Source organism: Sorex araneus, chromosome 3 (genome assembly GCF_027595985.1).
Source record: "Sorex araneus isolate mSorAra2 chromosome 3, mSorAra2.pri, whole genome shotgun sequence".
Classification (NCBI taxonomy): domain Eukaryota; kingdom Metazoa; phylum Chordata; class Mammalia; order Eulipotyphla; family Soricidae; genus Sorex; species Sorex araneus.
This window is the reverse complement of record NC_073304.1, coordinates 160,289,705-160,307,311: the sequence shown is the minus strand read 5'-3', so window position 1 is coordinate 160,307,311 and position 17,607 is coordinate 160,289,705. Positions and strand designations below refer to the sequence as shown.

The window sequence follows — 17,607 nt, the reverse complement described above, 5'->3', positions numbered from 1 at the left end:
AACTTTGAAATCTCACTTTTCAAGGTTTGTGGCAATGCCTGGCTTGCCATGTCGCTCAGGGCAGCAGTGCGGACAAAAAGGTGGGTGGGAGGGAGGGAGATGGTGAGGCCAAATGGTGTTGTTGTAGCCACCAGGAGGGCACTGCTGTCACCCTAAAGGGAGGGAGGGGACCACGGGGGGGGGGTGGAGGGGTGGACAGAGGTGGAAGGATAGAAAAACTGTTTGGGCGTTGATTCTAGAATGAGGTAAGGAATAACTATGGATGTGGGGGCTGAGGGGGAGAAAAGAAAGTTTCCAAAGAAGCCTGGCAGGGGGTCCCCAGCTCATCTTCCAGGTCTCTCAGGAGGAAAGGGCCTGGGCATGAGTTCTGGAACCTTCCATCCGACTACAGCAGGAGAACGAGGGAGCTGGTAAATGCAGATCCCCTGCTTCGAGATGCCGAGTGAATTAAACACTGAGCATAAAGTGCTTGGAAAGCGGAGTCTTGCCATAAATAATAAACCGGGGCTGTTATACAAAGAACCAGATTTGCGGCCCCAGCGGAAGAAAAACACATCAGCAAGAAAAATGAAACCGGGGAAAAAAATGCACCCTAAAGCCCCGACAAACAAAATGACAGGATCCACCAGCACCCCGGGGGGTCGGGCAGGCGCGGTAGAAGAGGGAAATGGGAAAAGGAGCGTGGGCCCTGGGCGGGAGCGGCTGCAGGCAGCTGCACCTATACCCCTTCTCGGATCTCTTCCCGGGAACCAAGTTCGGGCCACAGCATGCAGGCTTCTCCCCAGCTCTGCAGGAAGTGCTGCTCGTCTGTGCTCACTCACTGCTCCCCAGGGCCCGCGCACAGCCGGCCCGGGGTTCACCGGCATGGGACAGGCAGGAGCAAGACAGATCTGCCATCTCGGGGTGCTGAGCAGAGTGCATCCACCGCCCAGCCCTGGACGCTTCCGTGAGCAGAGCCTCCACGGTGATGCTGGCTGGCGGGGTCAGGGCTGGCAGTGCTGAGCCCAGGTGACCACAGTTTGTGTGTTTATTTTATTGGGGGTGAGTAGGGTATTGGGCCACACCTGGCAGTTTCCAGGGGTTGCTACTTCTGGGTCAGTGCTTAGGGGTTTGCTCCTCATGTCACCTGATTGGGAATGTGCAGTGTCAGTTTGGAACTCAGTCCTTGGATCAACACATGTGAAAGCCTTGCAGAAGACAGGTCTACCTGCACGGGACGTGTCCAAACTCACCCCACTAGCTCCTCCCCCCTTTATTTAAACACTGTGGTTTACAAAGCTGTTCATGGTTTGTTATAGGCACTCAATGTTCCAACCCCCATCCCACCACCACTGTCACCTTCCCTCCATCTTTGTCTCCATGTCCCCATCCATCCCTCAAGCCGGCCCCCATAGTTGATTTTATATTGCTTGTTACCACTGAATGGCTAATGGGACCATCCAATATTTTAGGAGAAGAAAATTTGAGAAAATTGTTGCATCTCACCATGGGGACAGTAAATCCTTGTTGTGAGGGTTTCTGAAACAATTGTTGCAAGTTAAGCCTTCTGTGTTAATGTTTTTGTTAGTCGAGATTGGCTGGCCTTTTCCTTACATTCCCATCCAATCTGGTGTGCTCCTGCTGGGATGTCGGTATTGCAGAGGTTGGAGATGTCGTGCGGCTCCAGAAAAATCCAGAATATTTAACTGAGCAGAGGCACGGCGGCGGCTTTGGGGTGTGAGTGGCTGCCAGGGCTCTGGTGGGGCGGGAGCTGGTGACTCCTTGCTCTTATGAGATCTTTCCAGTAGGCATGCTGAAGGCGGGCAGGGCACCCTCAGAGCCTGCCCTTCCTTAACTCCTATGTTAGGGGTCCAGTGGGGACCAGTGATGATGAGTCAGACCCTTTCCCCCCTGAGTTTTGGCTCAGGGGCTACTCCTGGCTCTGTGCTTGGTGTGGGGAGGGTCAGTGCTGGTGGACCAGTGCGGTGGAGGGGGGGTGCTGGGATTACACCTGGGGTGTCTGCGTGCAGTGCTCGTAGTCTAGCTTTATCTCTTGCCTCCCGGGCACTCACACTCTTGTTTACCACGCAGGGAGGCTGGGAACGGAACACATCAGCTCAGCCGCCATAAAGCCAGAGCTGCTCCCCAGACCCAGATCTCTGCTCCTTGGAACCCTGGCTCCTAGCCTGACCAGGCAGGGTGGAGGTTCCGTGGGCCCCCAGGGGTGGACTAGGGGGAGGTACTGCTGTGGGGCCGGCAGCTGTGCAGGCGGCTTTCTTCTGTCTGGCTAGCATTTGTTTCCCGCTGGGAAGATAAAAGCGACGGTACCAGAGGCCTGTCTGCAGCCCTTTGCTTGGGCTGGGGGAAGCAGCTGGTCACTGATTCAGTTCTGAAGGTCAGGAAAACTGTCACATGTGTGGCCCCTTGGCGCTGGGAAAAGAGCCCAGACAGACCCAGCCTGGTTTCCCAGGGCTGCCTGGAAGGGGCAGGAGTCCCTCCTTCAAACAAACCTCCCTGCCCTTATCCCCCTTCCGAGGCCCCGGGACTAATGGAAATCTGGCTCCTTGGAAGGATTCTGCCCGTACTATACCCTGGCTCCAGGTCTCGGGTATAGTGCGGGCAGGTCTCGGCTCCAGGTCTCGGCTGACTCCGCCCCGCACCAACTGCAGTTCCTCCTGCGTGCCTCCCCGGTCTCCCCCTGCCCTTCCCACTTTCTCGGGATGGTCAGTGACCCTGAAAAACCAAACCACTGCAGACACAGGACTTAAGACACTTTCCTTGCACGTAGCTGACCCCGTTCCACCCCCCATAGTCAATATGGTCCCCCACACCAAATAGTGACACCCGAACACTGCCGGGGTCACTCCTGAGCAGAGCCAGGACTAGCCCCTGAGCACCACTGGGTGGGCCCCCGCCCCCCAATTCCAACAGAATGAGACACAACGTAACCCAAACTGCTAGAGTGAGGGTCGTCCCTCTGCCCTGTCTCCCATTCTTCCCACCACCTCTCATGGAGCCCAGGAAAGACCCACACACCTCCTGGTGGTCGCACAAACATCACCAGTGTTGGCCACCAAGAATTTTTGGGGAGGCCAGCAGAGCCCTGCTCGGGGTCAGGTTTTGGGAGAACTGTCCATACTGCTTAGCAAGGGGAGAGGTTGGGAATGCGGGGGAAACAGGAATGAGTGGGGTGCGTGTGTGAGTGTGTGTTGTGTGTCTGTGAATGTGTGTGAATGTGTGAGAATGTGTAAGAGTGAGACCGTGTGTGTTGGGAGCGTGTGCATGTGTTGAGTGTGAGTATGGATTGAGTTAAAGGGTGTGTGAGTGAGTGTGTGAGTGTGTGGGTTGTGTGTATGTATTGGGTGTGTGAATGTGTTGTGTGTGTGTTTGTGTGTGTTTGCATGTGTGAGATGCAGATCAGGTGTGACTATTTTGAGAAGCCAGGAGAAGGTGGCTCAGCAGTATAAGAGGTGGACACCCCTTGGAGGCCACCCTCCTCCTCCTCCTCTCTCCCCTCTCTCTCTTCTTCTTGCTCCCTTCCTCCCTTCCTGCCCCAGACCCACCTTAACCTGGGAGGGGAGGAGGCAGACTGTTCCCCACAGATAAAGAGCCTCAACAAGTTCTTCAGCCCTTTTTATTGATTTGTTTCATGATTAGAGCATTGCATTTTGTTTGATTTGATTTCTGGTGCTGGGGATCGAACCCAGGACCTCACCCATGTCCAACATGCACTCTCTGACGGAGTTACATCTACATCCATGGCCCAGCCCTGAGGACTTTCCGAAGGGAGAGTTGGTACCTTGTGGCACTGAAGAGAAAATACTACTGCCGCTGGGGAACTGGCTGCACGGAGGACAAACATGTGTACAAACGCTGGGAAGAAATCCAGAGGTTTGCTTTACTACAGCCACTTTATTGCTGTAAACAGGAGGGACTTACCCCTGCGTTTGTGATTGTTCTTAAAGTACAAAGGATCAAAGGCCAGGGGCAGGCAGGGAGGGGGTGGCAGGGTCTTCCCTAGAGAACCCCTCTCTAGTGGGGAGTTTATCTGAGATATCATCACCAGAGCCCGGCAAGCTACCTGTGGCGTATTCGATATGCCAAAAAACAGTAATGATAGGTCTCATTCCCCTGACCCTGAAAGAGCCTCCAATCGTTAGGAAAGACGAGTAAGGAGAGGCTGCTAAAATCTCAGGGCTGAGTTTTTAGTAGAGATGTTACTGGTGCCGAATAAAGTGACAAACAACGGGATGACAGTGATACAGTGATTATCACTGGGGGGCTGGGGTTATAGTACAGCAGGTAGGACCCTTGCCCTGCATATGACTGATCTGTCTTCAATCCCTGGCACCCCATATGGTCCTGGAGCCCACCAGGAGTGATCCTTGAGTAGCAGCCAGGAGTGATCTCTAAATGCAGAGCTGGGGGCAAGCCCTGAGCACCCCCTGGTGTGGCCCCAAACCAACCAGACAAACAAAAATCATAGCTAAATAGGGTATGTGCTGCAAAATAAATAGGCTTGTTGCCTTTGGGGGCACAGGGGTGGAAGATAAGGGGGATCTGATTTAGGGGAGTGGGTCAGGCAGGGTCTCTGTGTGCAGATGCAGGAACATTTTCCCATGTGTCTGTGGAGAGCACTGAGGGCACTTTTCTCCATGGTGCTCGGGGCAAGTGCTGGCACTGTAATACGCCGCTCTACATTCCAGTGCCTAGATTTTAGGGAGGTCTTCATGCGTGTTTGGAGAACCAGTGCATGAGCTCTGGCAGCTTCTTAGGGCAGCCTGATCTTTTTAAATTTAGGTTTTGGGGCCACACCTGGCAAGTGCTCAGGCTGACTCTTGGCTCTGTGTTCACTCCTGCGTGGGGGACCATCCAGGGTGCCAAGAATGGATCCCAGGTTGGCCTCCTGCACGCTCTACTATCTCTCCGGCCCTAACCAGCACATCCCCCATTACCTGAAGACGACACTAAGCAAATGAGATGAAGCTCTGCTGCCGCTGCCCACTTCCCTGCCTGTCTGTCCTGCGTTTGTTCCCATCCCCACTGGATGCCACAGATGAGTGGGGTCCAAATGGGAAAGAAACACCACTCCCCTCCCCCACTACCGACCACCTCATTTCTGCAAATGCTGCAGATTCTCTCCGAGAAGCTATTAAGCGCTCCCACATAGAGCAAACCTCTCAAGGACGATCACATGCCTCCTTAAACGATCTTTGAATAGTGTTTTCTTTTTTATTGCTGCGTGTAGTTTAATGGCACCAATTGCGATTACTCTAGCTTATGATAGACCCAGATCCATAAAACTCCTGTTCATTCATTATTCTTCTCTTGCTCCTTCTCAAGCTGTTATTATTATTACTATTATTTTGGCATGTAGTGAGAAAGAGGAAGTAGAGGGAGAAAGAAAATAAAAAGGTGTCACATTAACTAGGAGACAAATGAGAAAGGGAACCACTTCTTGGATGACAGCGCCCTACTAGACACAGTTAAATAGGACAAATATGCTTTAATACAGTGCAAGTAGGTCTTTTTATATTTATTCTACTTGGAAATATAACGATAACCACCTTATGTCTAATGAAAGAAGCGGCTCATTGTTCCAATAGCTCACTCACTAAGGCCAGCATCTAGGAAAAAATAGTCATTATCATTATTATTATTATTTTAGTATTTTGCCAATAGTTCCATTTATGCCAGAGTGTGTGAGTTCAGAGTGGATGGAGATTTCTGTTCTTTGATCTACATCATCACGGCTGCTATTCCAGTTCAATTATTAATACGTGGAAGTTATAATTATTTTGAGTATTGGTACAAGATAATTGTAAACCATAAAGCAGCTCCCTATGCTGGCTGATGCCTCTGATCTGCACATGGAATTTGGACACAGGAGCTTTGGAAAGAGAAATCTATGGGTATCACAGCACTGGGGGAACCAGGGGGGACCAGAGAGGGTTCCCCTCTTTTAGATCCCCTCTTGTCTTCCGTGCCATTTCCCCATCCCCCCACTTGAGTCAAGGCTGACCCATCCCAGGTTGCTCCTCTTCAGTTCCCCTCTTCACATTTCTCTTGCCCTGTCTCTTTCTCATAACCCATTGCACAGGACAGATTAAATTACTTTTTACCCCCTTGACTCCTTGGCCATCCAGCAGCAGCCACTCTGTGTGTGTGTGTGTGTGTGTGTGTGTGTTGGGGAATTCGTGAGGTTAGAGAAGAGAGGCAGGGCCAGGTAAGTTGCTCTGATAGTCTTTGGCTATTCCTGATGCCTTGGGGGGGCTCTTTCTTTTCAAATATCTTCCCAGGTTCTCAGTCTATACAACGAGGGAGGTTTAATTGGGGGCAAGAAGGGATCACTTGTCCTCCTCCTCATTATCATTGGATCTTGAGCCATACCCAAAGGTGCTCAGGGCTTAATCCTGGCTCTGTGCTAGGGATCACTCATGATGGTGCTTGGGGATCAAACCTTAGTCACCTGGAAAGCAAATGCCTCATCCTATGTACTATCTCCTTCATGCTGGGATTGCTTGTTTTTAACCAAGGTAGCTGTGATCCCCGAGGAGGAAGAAGGCATGTGGAAAAGGTTCTCATGTTTGCAGAGGGGACTCGAGAGAACACGCTTTGCTCGGGCATTTTCCCATTGTTTGACAAGAAAAAATACTTAAAATGTCTTAACTTAGCTGTTGTGCAAAGTAATGCTATGTGTCTCCAAAGGTGCTGAGGTCCTGTTTTGCTCCCTTGTCCCCCTCTAGACCTTCCTGGCTCTCTTTCTCCCTTCTTAAACAGCACCTAGGAGCGATGGTGCAGGCAACATTAATATTATTGCAGATGTAACTAAATATATACAAGAAACTCCCAGTAATATATAAGAAAGGCCTCTACTTAAAGCTGAAATTTTCAAAGGCCACTTTTAGGTGGGGGTTTGGGTCATACCCAGAGGTGTTTAGGACCCCCTTCTGGCTCTGTGCCCAGGGATCATTCCTGGCGGGTCTTGGGGGACCATATGCAGTTCCAGAGGTGGAGCCCAGGTTGGCTGTGTGCAAGGCGAGAGCTTTACCCCTCTGTGCTTTACCGTCCCTCTGGCTCTTTGCTGCTTTTTATTTATTTATCTTTATTTTTAAATTTTTAAAACTTTATTTTTATAAAGTTGTTCACAATAATTTATTACATCTAGTATTTGAACACCAATCCCACCACCATCACACCTTCCCACCACCATATTTCAAATGTTTCCACCTCCGAACCCCAAACCCTGCCCCCAAAGCAGAACTGAAATAATTTATTTTGTATTGCTTGTTATGAATAATTCGCTAAAAATGATCCAAAAAAAGTTTCCTTAGAGGAAACTCTGTGAAGATTGTTGTATTTCACCCTGGAGTCCTTAAACCTTTCTATAAGAAATTATTAACATGTCGCTAAAGGTTGAGCCGTGTGTGTGTGTGTGTGTGTGTGTGTGTGTGTGTGTGTGTGTGTGTGTATACACCCTTTGAAAACCATGACGACGCCTCTTTGGAGACCCCAACTATACAGGAACCCCAATCCTGGACAAACTCCAGAGCTGCAAGAACACAAAACCTTTTGTTTTAGTCACCCAGACTATGGCATTTTATGGCAGTTGAGCTGACTAATATAGTCCATGCTGAGCTACCTGTGTGCATCGTCTTGTGATTTTCTCCCTTCTAGGTTCTGGGACCCCGACTCAATCTCCCTCTTCTGGGGTCAGACATGAGAGGAGGAGGTTTCAACTCCAGCCAGTGACTGACTTTTCAGAGTTCCCATTTCCTGTGAGCCTTGTTCTGCTTCTCCGAGGAGCATCCTCCCAGGTGGCTGAGGCCCCTCTCTTCAGCACCATGGACAGAGACAGATGTTTCCGACCCACAAAGGACAAGCAGTGGTTTAGCGCTCTCTGGAGAGGGCAGGTGGGCGGGGAAGGAGAAGGTGGAGTCAGACAAAGAAAAAGTCAGAGATGGAGACTGACTGGCAGGCAGCAGAAGCTGGGACTCTCAGCCTGGCTGCACTCAGACACGGGGCGACTAGAATGTCGCTTCTTAGTCTGTTGATGCCTCTGGACAGGGGAGCGCATGGCTTGTACCTAAGAGTGCTGGCTTAACTCTTGTCAAACTGTCACTGTGATGAGTGCGGTGACACCCTGCAGTTGGCAAAGTGCTGGGTCTAAGACCTCAAGGTGGGTGGGGTGGGGGTGGGTTCGGTCCTCTGTGGGTCAGGGGAGGAGCTAGCTGTGGGGGCAGGGCAGGCAGGTGGGCTGGGGTCTCCTGTGAGTTTGGAGTGGGCGTGAGAGCTTCAGAGACCCTGAACCTGGGGAGCAGAGGGACGGAGCCCTGGGCTTTGCTTGTTTGCCTTCAGTGAATAAACAGCGTCCCTGGCAATAGCTGATCTCCTCTCTGCTCCTGACAAACAGGCTGTGGCATCTGATGGAGCAGGGTCCTAGCAGCGCCGAGACAGATGGCTGGGGATGGAGGGATTGGTGCTTTATTATGGCAGGCCCCGCAGTGACAGCACTCCTTTCAGACGCCAACCTCTGTGTCAAAGGCAATAGCTTCCCCAAGCCTTCTGCGACCCAGCCAACGCTCTGAGGCGAGGCACAGTATAAGAGAAAGGCAGAAAGGAAGCAGGAGATGTGGGGCTGGTGGAACTGGGGAGGGCAAGGTTTCCAGTCTAGCTCCGGAGAATGAAAACCACCTCCTGCCTTTGCAACCTCCTGTACCCTGCATGGTGCTGTTGATTCAACAGGCATCCGAGAAACAGGAAGGGGTAGAGTGGTGGTATAATGGGGAGGATACTCACGGAGGGGAGGGTTTGCATGCAGCCAACTCATGTTCGATCCCCAGCACCCGACAGGGTCCCTGAGCACAGACCAGGGAGGAACCCCTGAGCCCTGCTGGGTGTGGCCCCCAAACAAAAACAAAAACAAGTGAAGAAAGAAAAAAGTAAATGGGAAAGACTGAGGGAAAAGGTGAGAAAGATGATGAGGGCAGATTTCACTGCAGTGGTTGGGGGGACCTAAGCCTGGACTGAGAGGAAGAGGAAGAGGCAGACTCGAAGGAGGGTGGGGGAGGGGAAGGGAATGGCTGGAATCCCGTTACAAGCTTCCCATGCTGCTAGGTGAGCAGCTTCAGCAGCTCAGCATCTTCGCCTTGCCCCTCAGAAATGCCCCTCTGTGTCCTGGCACGAGGGTGGAAGGGCAGAGCTCCTCTCCTCACCCCACTCTGTCCCCAGGAGCCCGGGGGACTCACACTGACCTTCATTCATCCTCCGAAACTTGTCCTTGGCCATGTAGCCGAGCACCAGGCAACGTCCTCTCCTCTGGAGGTCCAGCTCTGGAAGAAAAGGAAGGGCGGGTGAGCTGGGGCAGGGGGTGCCCGTGAAGACCCCTCTGCAGGGGGTATAACATTCACTGTGTTTAGAAGCTGGGCTGCTTCTCTGTTTAATGCACACTTGCATGGAACAATGGTTCGGGTACCAGCTGATGCTACATCGGATGCCCAGTCCCCCCCAGAAAGTACAGGAAATGGCTGTCCCCTTGGTAGACCAACTCTGTGAGTGGGGGTGTCCACCCAGCCTGTACAAGCAGGCAACGGGCAGAGCTGGGAGCTGGCTGCTGAGTCCACACGCCCACAGCCATTCCCCCAGAGAGGCCTTTCACCTTCTAGGCATGGGGACAGTGCCCAGATCACCTGGGGGGCATGCTCAGGCAGAGTCCAGCCAGCTGGTGGCCAGTCACATAGGGAATCTCCGTGGGATAAAGAACTGATCGGTGATGGGTGGTAGGTCAGAGGTGGAGGATAGGTGAGAGTGAGTTCACTCTATAGTCAGAGCCATAGACTTGGTGGAACCCAGGGGACTAGCAGGCTAGGGAACACGGGGCACAGGCTCTGCTCCTGGAAGACGATCCAGCTGGGAAAACAAGGTAGAACATTCCGGGGAGTAAATGTAAGAGGCAGATGCTTGTGATGCTCCTTGTCGGGTAAGCCGCACGGCTGAGCACTGGAGTCCCATGTTCTCCATGCAGGAGATGAGCTCTTTCCATGGGAAACCCGCCTTAGATCCTGACTCGTCTTCGAACCGTATGGGCTCTGAGGCTCATGCACACCCACGGTCTCCGCTGACACCCCGCTCAAGCCCAGGAGCTGGCAGCTGGGTCATTGCACAGTCGCATATACAGAGGGAAAGATGGAAGTTCAAGGAAGTGAAACAACGTCCCACAATTACCCCCGGCTCTCTGGCCTGACCTCTGGCTCAGAAACCATGCAGACGTGACAGACAGCATATACAGGGCAAAGGGAGAAGCAATGATTTCTGATTTCTGGGCGTGGGGGTTCAGGAGGGATGGCACCTCTGCTGGGGTTTGGCTAAGTCACCCCTCCTTGGCTTCCTGGGGAGAGAGGGCACCTGCAAAAGGCATCTCATGGCAAAGCCACCACCTCTGCTCACCGGAGTTGCTCTGAGATCCCACCACCCCACATCTGAGAGTCAGAGTGGAGAGGGGAATGCCCCTCCTCTCCAGCTCTCCGTCCATGTCCACCTCCTGTTGCCCAGGTCCACCGTCTGCAGGCAGCAGGGTGAAAGGGCCCCTGGAACCCAGAGCTAGAGAAAAACAAAGTGGGGTGAGTGGTGGCAGAGTGCCAGGGCCCGGGAGGTCACTGGCTTTGATCTCCTGATGCTTTAAAGGGGCTTATTGACTACGAGCGAGGGGCAGATGATCCCAGCATCGCCTCTCCAAAGGCGCTCGCGGCCCATCCTTCCCCCCACGCGCGCTTGTCGGAGGCACGGCCAGCCCGCCCTCACTTCAAACAGCCTTTACATCTCAAGCGCCCAAATTGATGATGTTAAGTTCCCCCATCCAAGGCCGTGGCCCTTTCTTCAGGGGCTCCTGCTCTGTCGAGGGCCGGGACGGATCAAAGCTCCTTTGATGTTTACTCACTCTATTTGTAGATGCCTCCCAACAACCCCCTTGGAGAGGCAGCAATGCAGCGGGCCAGGCGGGGGCCGGCAGCAGTAGCTGGGCACAGGGCACTGCATTTCAGTAGACAATAGCCTCGTGCCTGCGACGCTATTGAGACCCTGACGTGCTGATGGCAGGCAGTTAACCAGCCCATCCTAATTGCAAAGCCGATTGTTCATCACCAGAACCGTACCGCTGCAGACGGCTGCTATTATATTTTCCATTGACTTTTTATCCTGTCTAAGCACATCCGCTGTAGTCTCCTCTGGAGAGAGCGCGCGTTTGGGTTCCTGGATGGAGCCCAGAAGCCAGCTCAGCGGGAGCACGGGGGAGGGAGGCAACGCAGGACGGATTTAGAACAATGAGGCGGCGAGTCTCCCTAGTCAGCCTCCTGTACTCTCAGGGCCTGGTGCTGGAGAGGCAGAGGGGGTGGACAACCTGTTGAAACCAGATAATCCACGCTGGCGCTCTTGGCCATCCCAACCTGCTCGATGTCATGCAGGAAAGAGGCGTCCCGCACCCCCCACCAGGGAGATCGCCCAGGAAGGAAGTCTCATATTCCAAGAGTTCTCTGAACCTCACTGACCACGATTTGAGGTTTGCAAATGAGCAGGAAGAGTAGTTTCAAAAAAAAAACACCTGATTAATAAAAGAAACGGAGGACGAGGCAATTTCTCAATGTATTTGGCTCATTTAATTTGACACGTGTGGGTTAGTCTTAATTATTTAGGTGGCTACATTACAAGGCGCTAATAAGCACACCGCAGAAATTTATTAAGCGAGAGGACTCTATGGGCGTCCTTGCTGAGGGGTGGAGAGAAGCCTCTGGGATCTTGGCAAGGAGGAGGCTGGCGGCCTCGGGAAGTGGGGGCTCGCTGGCCGGCCACGAGACAGTGGGGGTGTTGGTGGGGGAGAAACCACCGCAGGACCTGGGGGCTAAACCCCAGGTCCTGCGACCTGCTGGGCAGAGTGTGCCTGTGAGGGCACAGAGTAGAATTGGGATGAGGAGTGTGGTGTGTAGGGTGCAGTCAAAAGGAGAGAAACGAGGGGAGGCAGGACTCAGCCCTTGGGCCAGGGGGAACATGGCCGAGCCACACTCCGCACAGAAGAGATGGCAGAGTAGGACGGAGAGAACAAGGACCAGGCACCTGCAGCTCCCCAGGCTTGTCACATGACGTGGGGAAGGATAGGCGTCTATTGCAAAGAGGCAAGAAGAGAGGGTTTTTTTTTTAATTTATTTTTTTGCCAGGTGGACAAGGGGCTGCAGCATTGAACAGAGCGCTGGCAGAATCACCAGAGGATGGAAGGTGTTGGTGGAAAACGTTGCCATGAGCGGAGCCATCTTGATGCAGTGCTCGTGGGCCTGGGCAGAGAGCAGAGGGATGCCACCTGCAAGGGCCGTGCTTCGGGGGCACTCCTGGTCCTCACACGGAGTGTGGAGGGTGGGCGTCATGCTGGCTCTGAGGAAAGACTGATTGCCACTCAGACATGGGGTAGGAACCACATTTTCCCTGCACAGATGGGATGAACTTACGGGGCCCCAAGGTGTCACTGAGATCAGCTTAGGGAGGACGGCAGTGGAGTGAATACATGAATCCTGTAAATCACCAGTATGGGAGTTGAAAGAAACGTCCTCTCATTGGGAACAAAGGGACGACTTCACAAAGGGGACAGGTCCCCTTCATTTTTGAGGAGGGGGCTCTTTTCTAGCTTTAAACCCTCTGGTCCCCTATACCAGTAGGGACAGCAGTAGGGCCTCACGTTTGCGGGCTGACGGTCTCTGAATGAGGCAGGGCCGAGAACATGACCTCCGTGTTGGTTAAAATTGAAGCTCAGGAAAGAAAATGTGACAATTTATACCAGTAAAGGGTCATGTTGCTCAGGCGGGAGCCTGGCTCCGACTACCGAGTCAGTTCTTAGGGTCAAACACAGGTACCCAGACCAGAGAATAGGGACACAGCTGGGACAGTGTGGGGCTGAGAACAGGCCTGTGCCCCACAGCCATGTGCTGGAGCCCTAAGTCTAGTACTTAGAAGGTGACTCGGGGTGCGAGGGAGGGGAGAGAGAGAGAGAGAGAGAGAGAGAGAGAGAGAGAGAGAGAGAGAGAGAGAGAGACACAGACAGACAGACAGACAGACAGAGACAGAGACAGAGACAGAGACAGAGAGAGGGAGGGAAGGAAGAAGGGAGAGAGAGAGGGAGGGAGAGAGAGGGAGGGAGAGAGAGGGAGAGTTAGAGGGGAGAGAGAGGAAGAGAGAGAGGGAGTGAAAGGGAGAGAGAGAGAGAGGAGAGAGAGAGAGAGCGCTGACAGTGACAGTCAAGCTAAAATCCAAAACGATGGGTGTCCCCTAGAGAGAAGGATCGTGGAGACAGGCCACCCCAGAAGGAAGGCCACATGTGCAGGAAGGCCAGCAACAAGGCCTGCAGGAGGCCACCCCTTGCAGCCCAGGAGGGACCCCTCGCCCACACCCTGTCTGGGGTCTCTCGTCCCAGCCCTGCGAGGCTGTGCTGTTCTGACTGCAGCCGTGGTCCAGGCCATGGTGCTCATCCCTGTGGCCTGCATGAAGCTCACTGCCCACGCGCTCACCAGGGGCTGCATTCCCAGTCTTGGTGCTTTGCACACGCTGTTGTCACACGGGGATCCGTGAGCTCCAACACGCGGCCGCCTGCTTGCAAAGTAGGCTCTTTGGGCCTCCGAGCCATCCCCCACACCTCCTTTTTTGTGATTTTAATCTGTATTTTTTTAACCTTTGTTTATTTTTAATTGATTGAATCACCGTGAGTTACAAAGTTGTGCATGATTGGCTTTCAGGCGTACAGTGTTCCAACACCCACCCCTTCACCCGTGTCTGCTTCCCTGCGCCAACGTGCCAGTTTCCCTCCCACCCCTCCCCCAGACTGCCTCTACCACAGATACTTTTTATGTCCTTTCAGCTCCCCGTCCACCTCCAGACTGACCACTTCCCACACCTCCTTTTAAATCACAGGAGGAAGGAGAGACTCAGGGAGGTGGTGGCACATCTGAGTTGATGCAGTGACGTCTAGTTGACACTCTCGGAAGGTTGGTCAGAGCCAGCACCAAGTCTGATGGACGGGAAGTGTGAAGTGGGCTGGAGCTCAGCCAAGAGGGGGGGGGGCAGAACAGGAGAGGCTCAGCGGTGAGAGGTGTTGGGAAGCAGAGAGGGCATGGGGATCCCGACAGGTGGCCCAGGAAGGGACAGTACAGCTAAGGGGCTGCAGGCAAAGGTTGTGTGTGTGTGTGTGTGTGTGTGTGTGTGTGTGTGTGTGTGTGTTGGGGGGGGTATATAGCCATTTTCCAAAGTGTCAGAGGCCCACAGGGCCAGCCATGGGGTGACAGTCCACACATGTGGACCTGGGTTGGAGGTCCCCCAAGCCAGGGGTCCTGGACAACTATGTGAGAGGAGAGTTGTCTCGTGGAGACCTTCTGGGGGCCAGAGAGATAGTACAGGGGTTAAGACACTTGCTTTGCATGTGGCTGACCCTGGTTCAATGCCCGGCCCATGAGTGATCTCTGGGAGTGATCACCAGGAGTGATCTCTGAGCACGGAGTTAAGAGTAAGCCCTTAGCACCCCTGGTGTAGACCCTCTATCCCCATAAAAGTCCTCTGACCTGCTCCATTGAGCTCAGTGAGTGTGAGCCTTGTCTGTAGGCCACAATGCAACATGTGCAATGGGCATGGAAGACTTGGCTATGAGCACCCAGGCCCCCTTCCCACCAGCTCTGGTCAGCGGGCTCCGATCTACACCCACTCTCCACATAACGGATTCAGATTGGGTTAGGGCACAGCATACTCCTCCAGGAAGGCGACAGGTGGTGCACAGCAGGGGTTAGGGTAAGCGTAAAGGAAGGGCATAGCCAAGGAAGGGGGTCTGTTAGGACATGGTGGGTACTGCCACACAGAGAGGCCTCAGGCAGGAGGAGGGCATGCAGCGTCCATGGGGACAGAGGGAGCTGGCCTCCGCTGGGGGTCTGTGACTCCCTCAGGGCTGTCTGTCCGTCCATCAGCACTCACTCTCCCAGGCCACAGAGGGGTCGCACCTGGGTTCTGCTAAACTCCTGCTTTCAGCTAATGCCTCAGCTCCCAGAACTAAGCAGGCCTGTCCATCACGCGGAGACCACCACTTCCCGCCCAGCCCCCAGAGCACAGAGGGCTAAAGAGAGGGATAGTCAAGATTTATTCATCCTGACGAGAGCCGCGCTCCGGCCCAGTAGGACGAGTAATAAATGTTTCATAGCCCAATAATACCTGTTTCATAATTTCTGAAGCCCAGAGCCTGCTAATTTTAAGTTTATTAAAGAACTATAAACTTTACATTGTTGTAAAGACCTAATTGCTTGTTCATTGCTTATTTAATATGAGTTAATTATATCAGAACAAAGTTTCCCCCATTCATATTAAGTATCAATTACTTGTTTTAAACTATTGATTTGTATTTAATTAACGATGCTATTACATACCAATTAAATTCTTATAAGACAAACCTGAAACAGCTGTGGTATTAAATTAAGATTTTTTTAAAAAAAAATGGTTTATATGAAAAAGTAGCTCCCTTTACTGAGAGGTGGGAAGGAGTTAGCCACTCTTCACCGCCCCCCTGGTGGTGTGGTCCCACAGGCTCTGCGGATCTGGGGGCTATCTGGGGGTCCTGTGGCCACCAGACCTCTGGCCGTCCCCCAGCTCTGGCCCACTGATCTTGGCCTTGAAAGGAGAGAGACACCCGCTGGACTGTCCTCGATGTTTCCCCTGCACTGACTGCAGAAAGCCGGGGATGTACATTCCCACCTGATCGGAAAGGAAATGGACGTTCTGATTCACGCAGCGTCCTTGGTACGAGCGTGCAGCTGGCCCCACTGGGCTCGTGACCTCTGCTGACCCTGCTCAGGCTGGCTCTCTGCCCACTCCCTTCCAGGCTGCCACCTCTCTTAATGCAGGGTGGGGCTACCCCCCTCCCTGGGTCCTCCCCACCACCCCGTGGACTCATTGCTGTCCTTCCTTCCTTCCTTCCTTCCTTCCTTCCTTCCTTCCTTCCTTCCTTCCTTCCTTCCTTCCTTCCTTCCTTCCTTCCTTCCTTCCTTCCTTCCTTCCTTCCTTCCTTCCTTTCTTCTTTCTTTCTTTCTTTCTTTCTTTCTTTCTTTCTTTCTTTCTTTCTTTCTTTCTTTCTTTCTTTCTTTCCTCCCTCCCTCCCCCTTCCTTCCTTCCTTCCTTCCTTCCTTCCTTCCTTCCTTCCTTCCTTCCTTCCTTCCTTCCTTCCTTCCTTCCTTCCTTCCTTCCTTCCTCCTTCCTTCCTTCCTTCCTTCCTTCCTTCCTTCCTTCCTTCCTTCCTTCCTTCCTTCCTTCCTTCCTTTCTTTCCTCCCTCCCTCCCTCCCTCCCTCCCTCCCTCCCTCCCTCCCTCCCTCCCTCCCTCCTTTCTTTCTTTCTTTCTTTCTTTCTTTCTTTCTTTCTTTCTTTCTTTCTTTCTTTCTTTCTTTCTTTCTTTCTTTCTTTCTTTCTTTCTTTCTTTCTTTCTTCCTCTTTTTTTTTTTTTTTTGGTGGTGGGGGAGCACGCCCAATGATACTCAGGTATTACTCTTGGCGCTACACTCAGGCGTCACGCCGGGGATGGAACCTGGGTCAGGCCGCATGCGAGGCAAGTGCCCTACCCACCATACTATCGCTCTGGTTCCTCATTGCTGTGATTCTGGGTGGGGGGGAACCAGCTAACTATTTGTGGTTTTCCTCTGCCACCCCTGTCAGCTTGGGGAACTCTGCCACCCCTGTCAGCTCCCTGGAGTCAAGACACTGCCTGCCCCCACCCCCGCCGAAGGGCTGGATGCAGCTCAGCGCTGCCCCCCAGCGGCTGGAGTAAGTTACTAATTCTCCATCGCAGTTGCTGGGTGCAGTTGTGTGGATGGACACAGCGGAGGGGCGCGGGGGGGCATGGGGGGTACCTCTTGCCCTTTGCCCTAGTTTTCTGGGCCGGCACTGTCCCCAGGCCCAGAACTGGGTGGGGTAGTGACCACGGAAGCAGAGGCTGAGAGCTTGGCCAGTACCCACCCTGTGGGTTGTAGTGTCCCTCCCCACCTGCCCCCTGCCCCAGTCCCCCGCGACCTGACAGGCACAGAGACTGTGGGGGTGAGAAGAACCAGCAGTAAAGAGGGGAACCCCGTGGGCTGGCCAATCCGGAAACTTGTTGCAACTCCGACTCTTCTAATTAAATCGGACCTGCCACTTTCAGAGCAGCCATGCTGGATTCTCGAGACTTCCTGTTCATTTTATTGATTTCTTCAGCAGTTACGTATCTAGTCATGCTGCCTGTGGCCACATGGAGGCCCTTGTCTGATGTATCGTTCACCTCCACAAACAAGAACATGACCCCTTGGTGGGGGCCCGGGGAGGCGAGCAGGGGGCTAGGCAGTGTGAGGAGGTGAACTCCAACAGGGAGAATCCGTGAGAGAGGGTTAGGGTGAATGCACGGGCTGCTTCTTGCCCCAGACACCTTACAGAAGGCTAATTCCAGAAAGTTCCACAGAAGGCCCTTGTCCAGTATCCCTAGGGCCAGGGACATGGGTGAGAGGATGTGGGTGGGTGACAATGAACCCCAGAGGTGCTGGCAACAGTGGTTTCAGGTGCTCCATCCACAAGTGCTTCCTGCTCCCCATCACCCTGAG

The 17,607-nt window shown here is 53.2% G+C and overlaps 1 protein-coding gene across 9 annotated transcripts in view; it reads right to left on the bottom strand.

Annotated features, from left to right (window-relative positions):
• Positions 1 to 17,607, bottom strand: part of KIRREL3 (kirre like nephrin family adhesion molecule 3) — a 446,874-nt gene that overhangs the window by 74,245 nt on the left and 355,022 nt on the right. For all 9 annotated transcript variants that reach the window (XM_055133991.1, XM_055133989.1, XM_055133995.1 and 6 more), the window contains exon 2: positions 9,234 to 9,311. In XM_055133991.1, the coding sequence (XP_054989966.1) occupies positions 9,234 to 9,311 (78 nt within the window). The remainder of the gene's footprint in view (positions 1 to 9,233; positions 9,312 to 17,607) is intronic.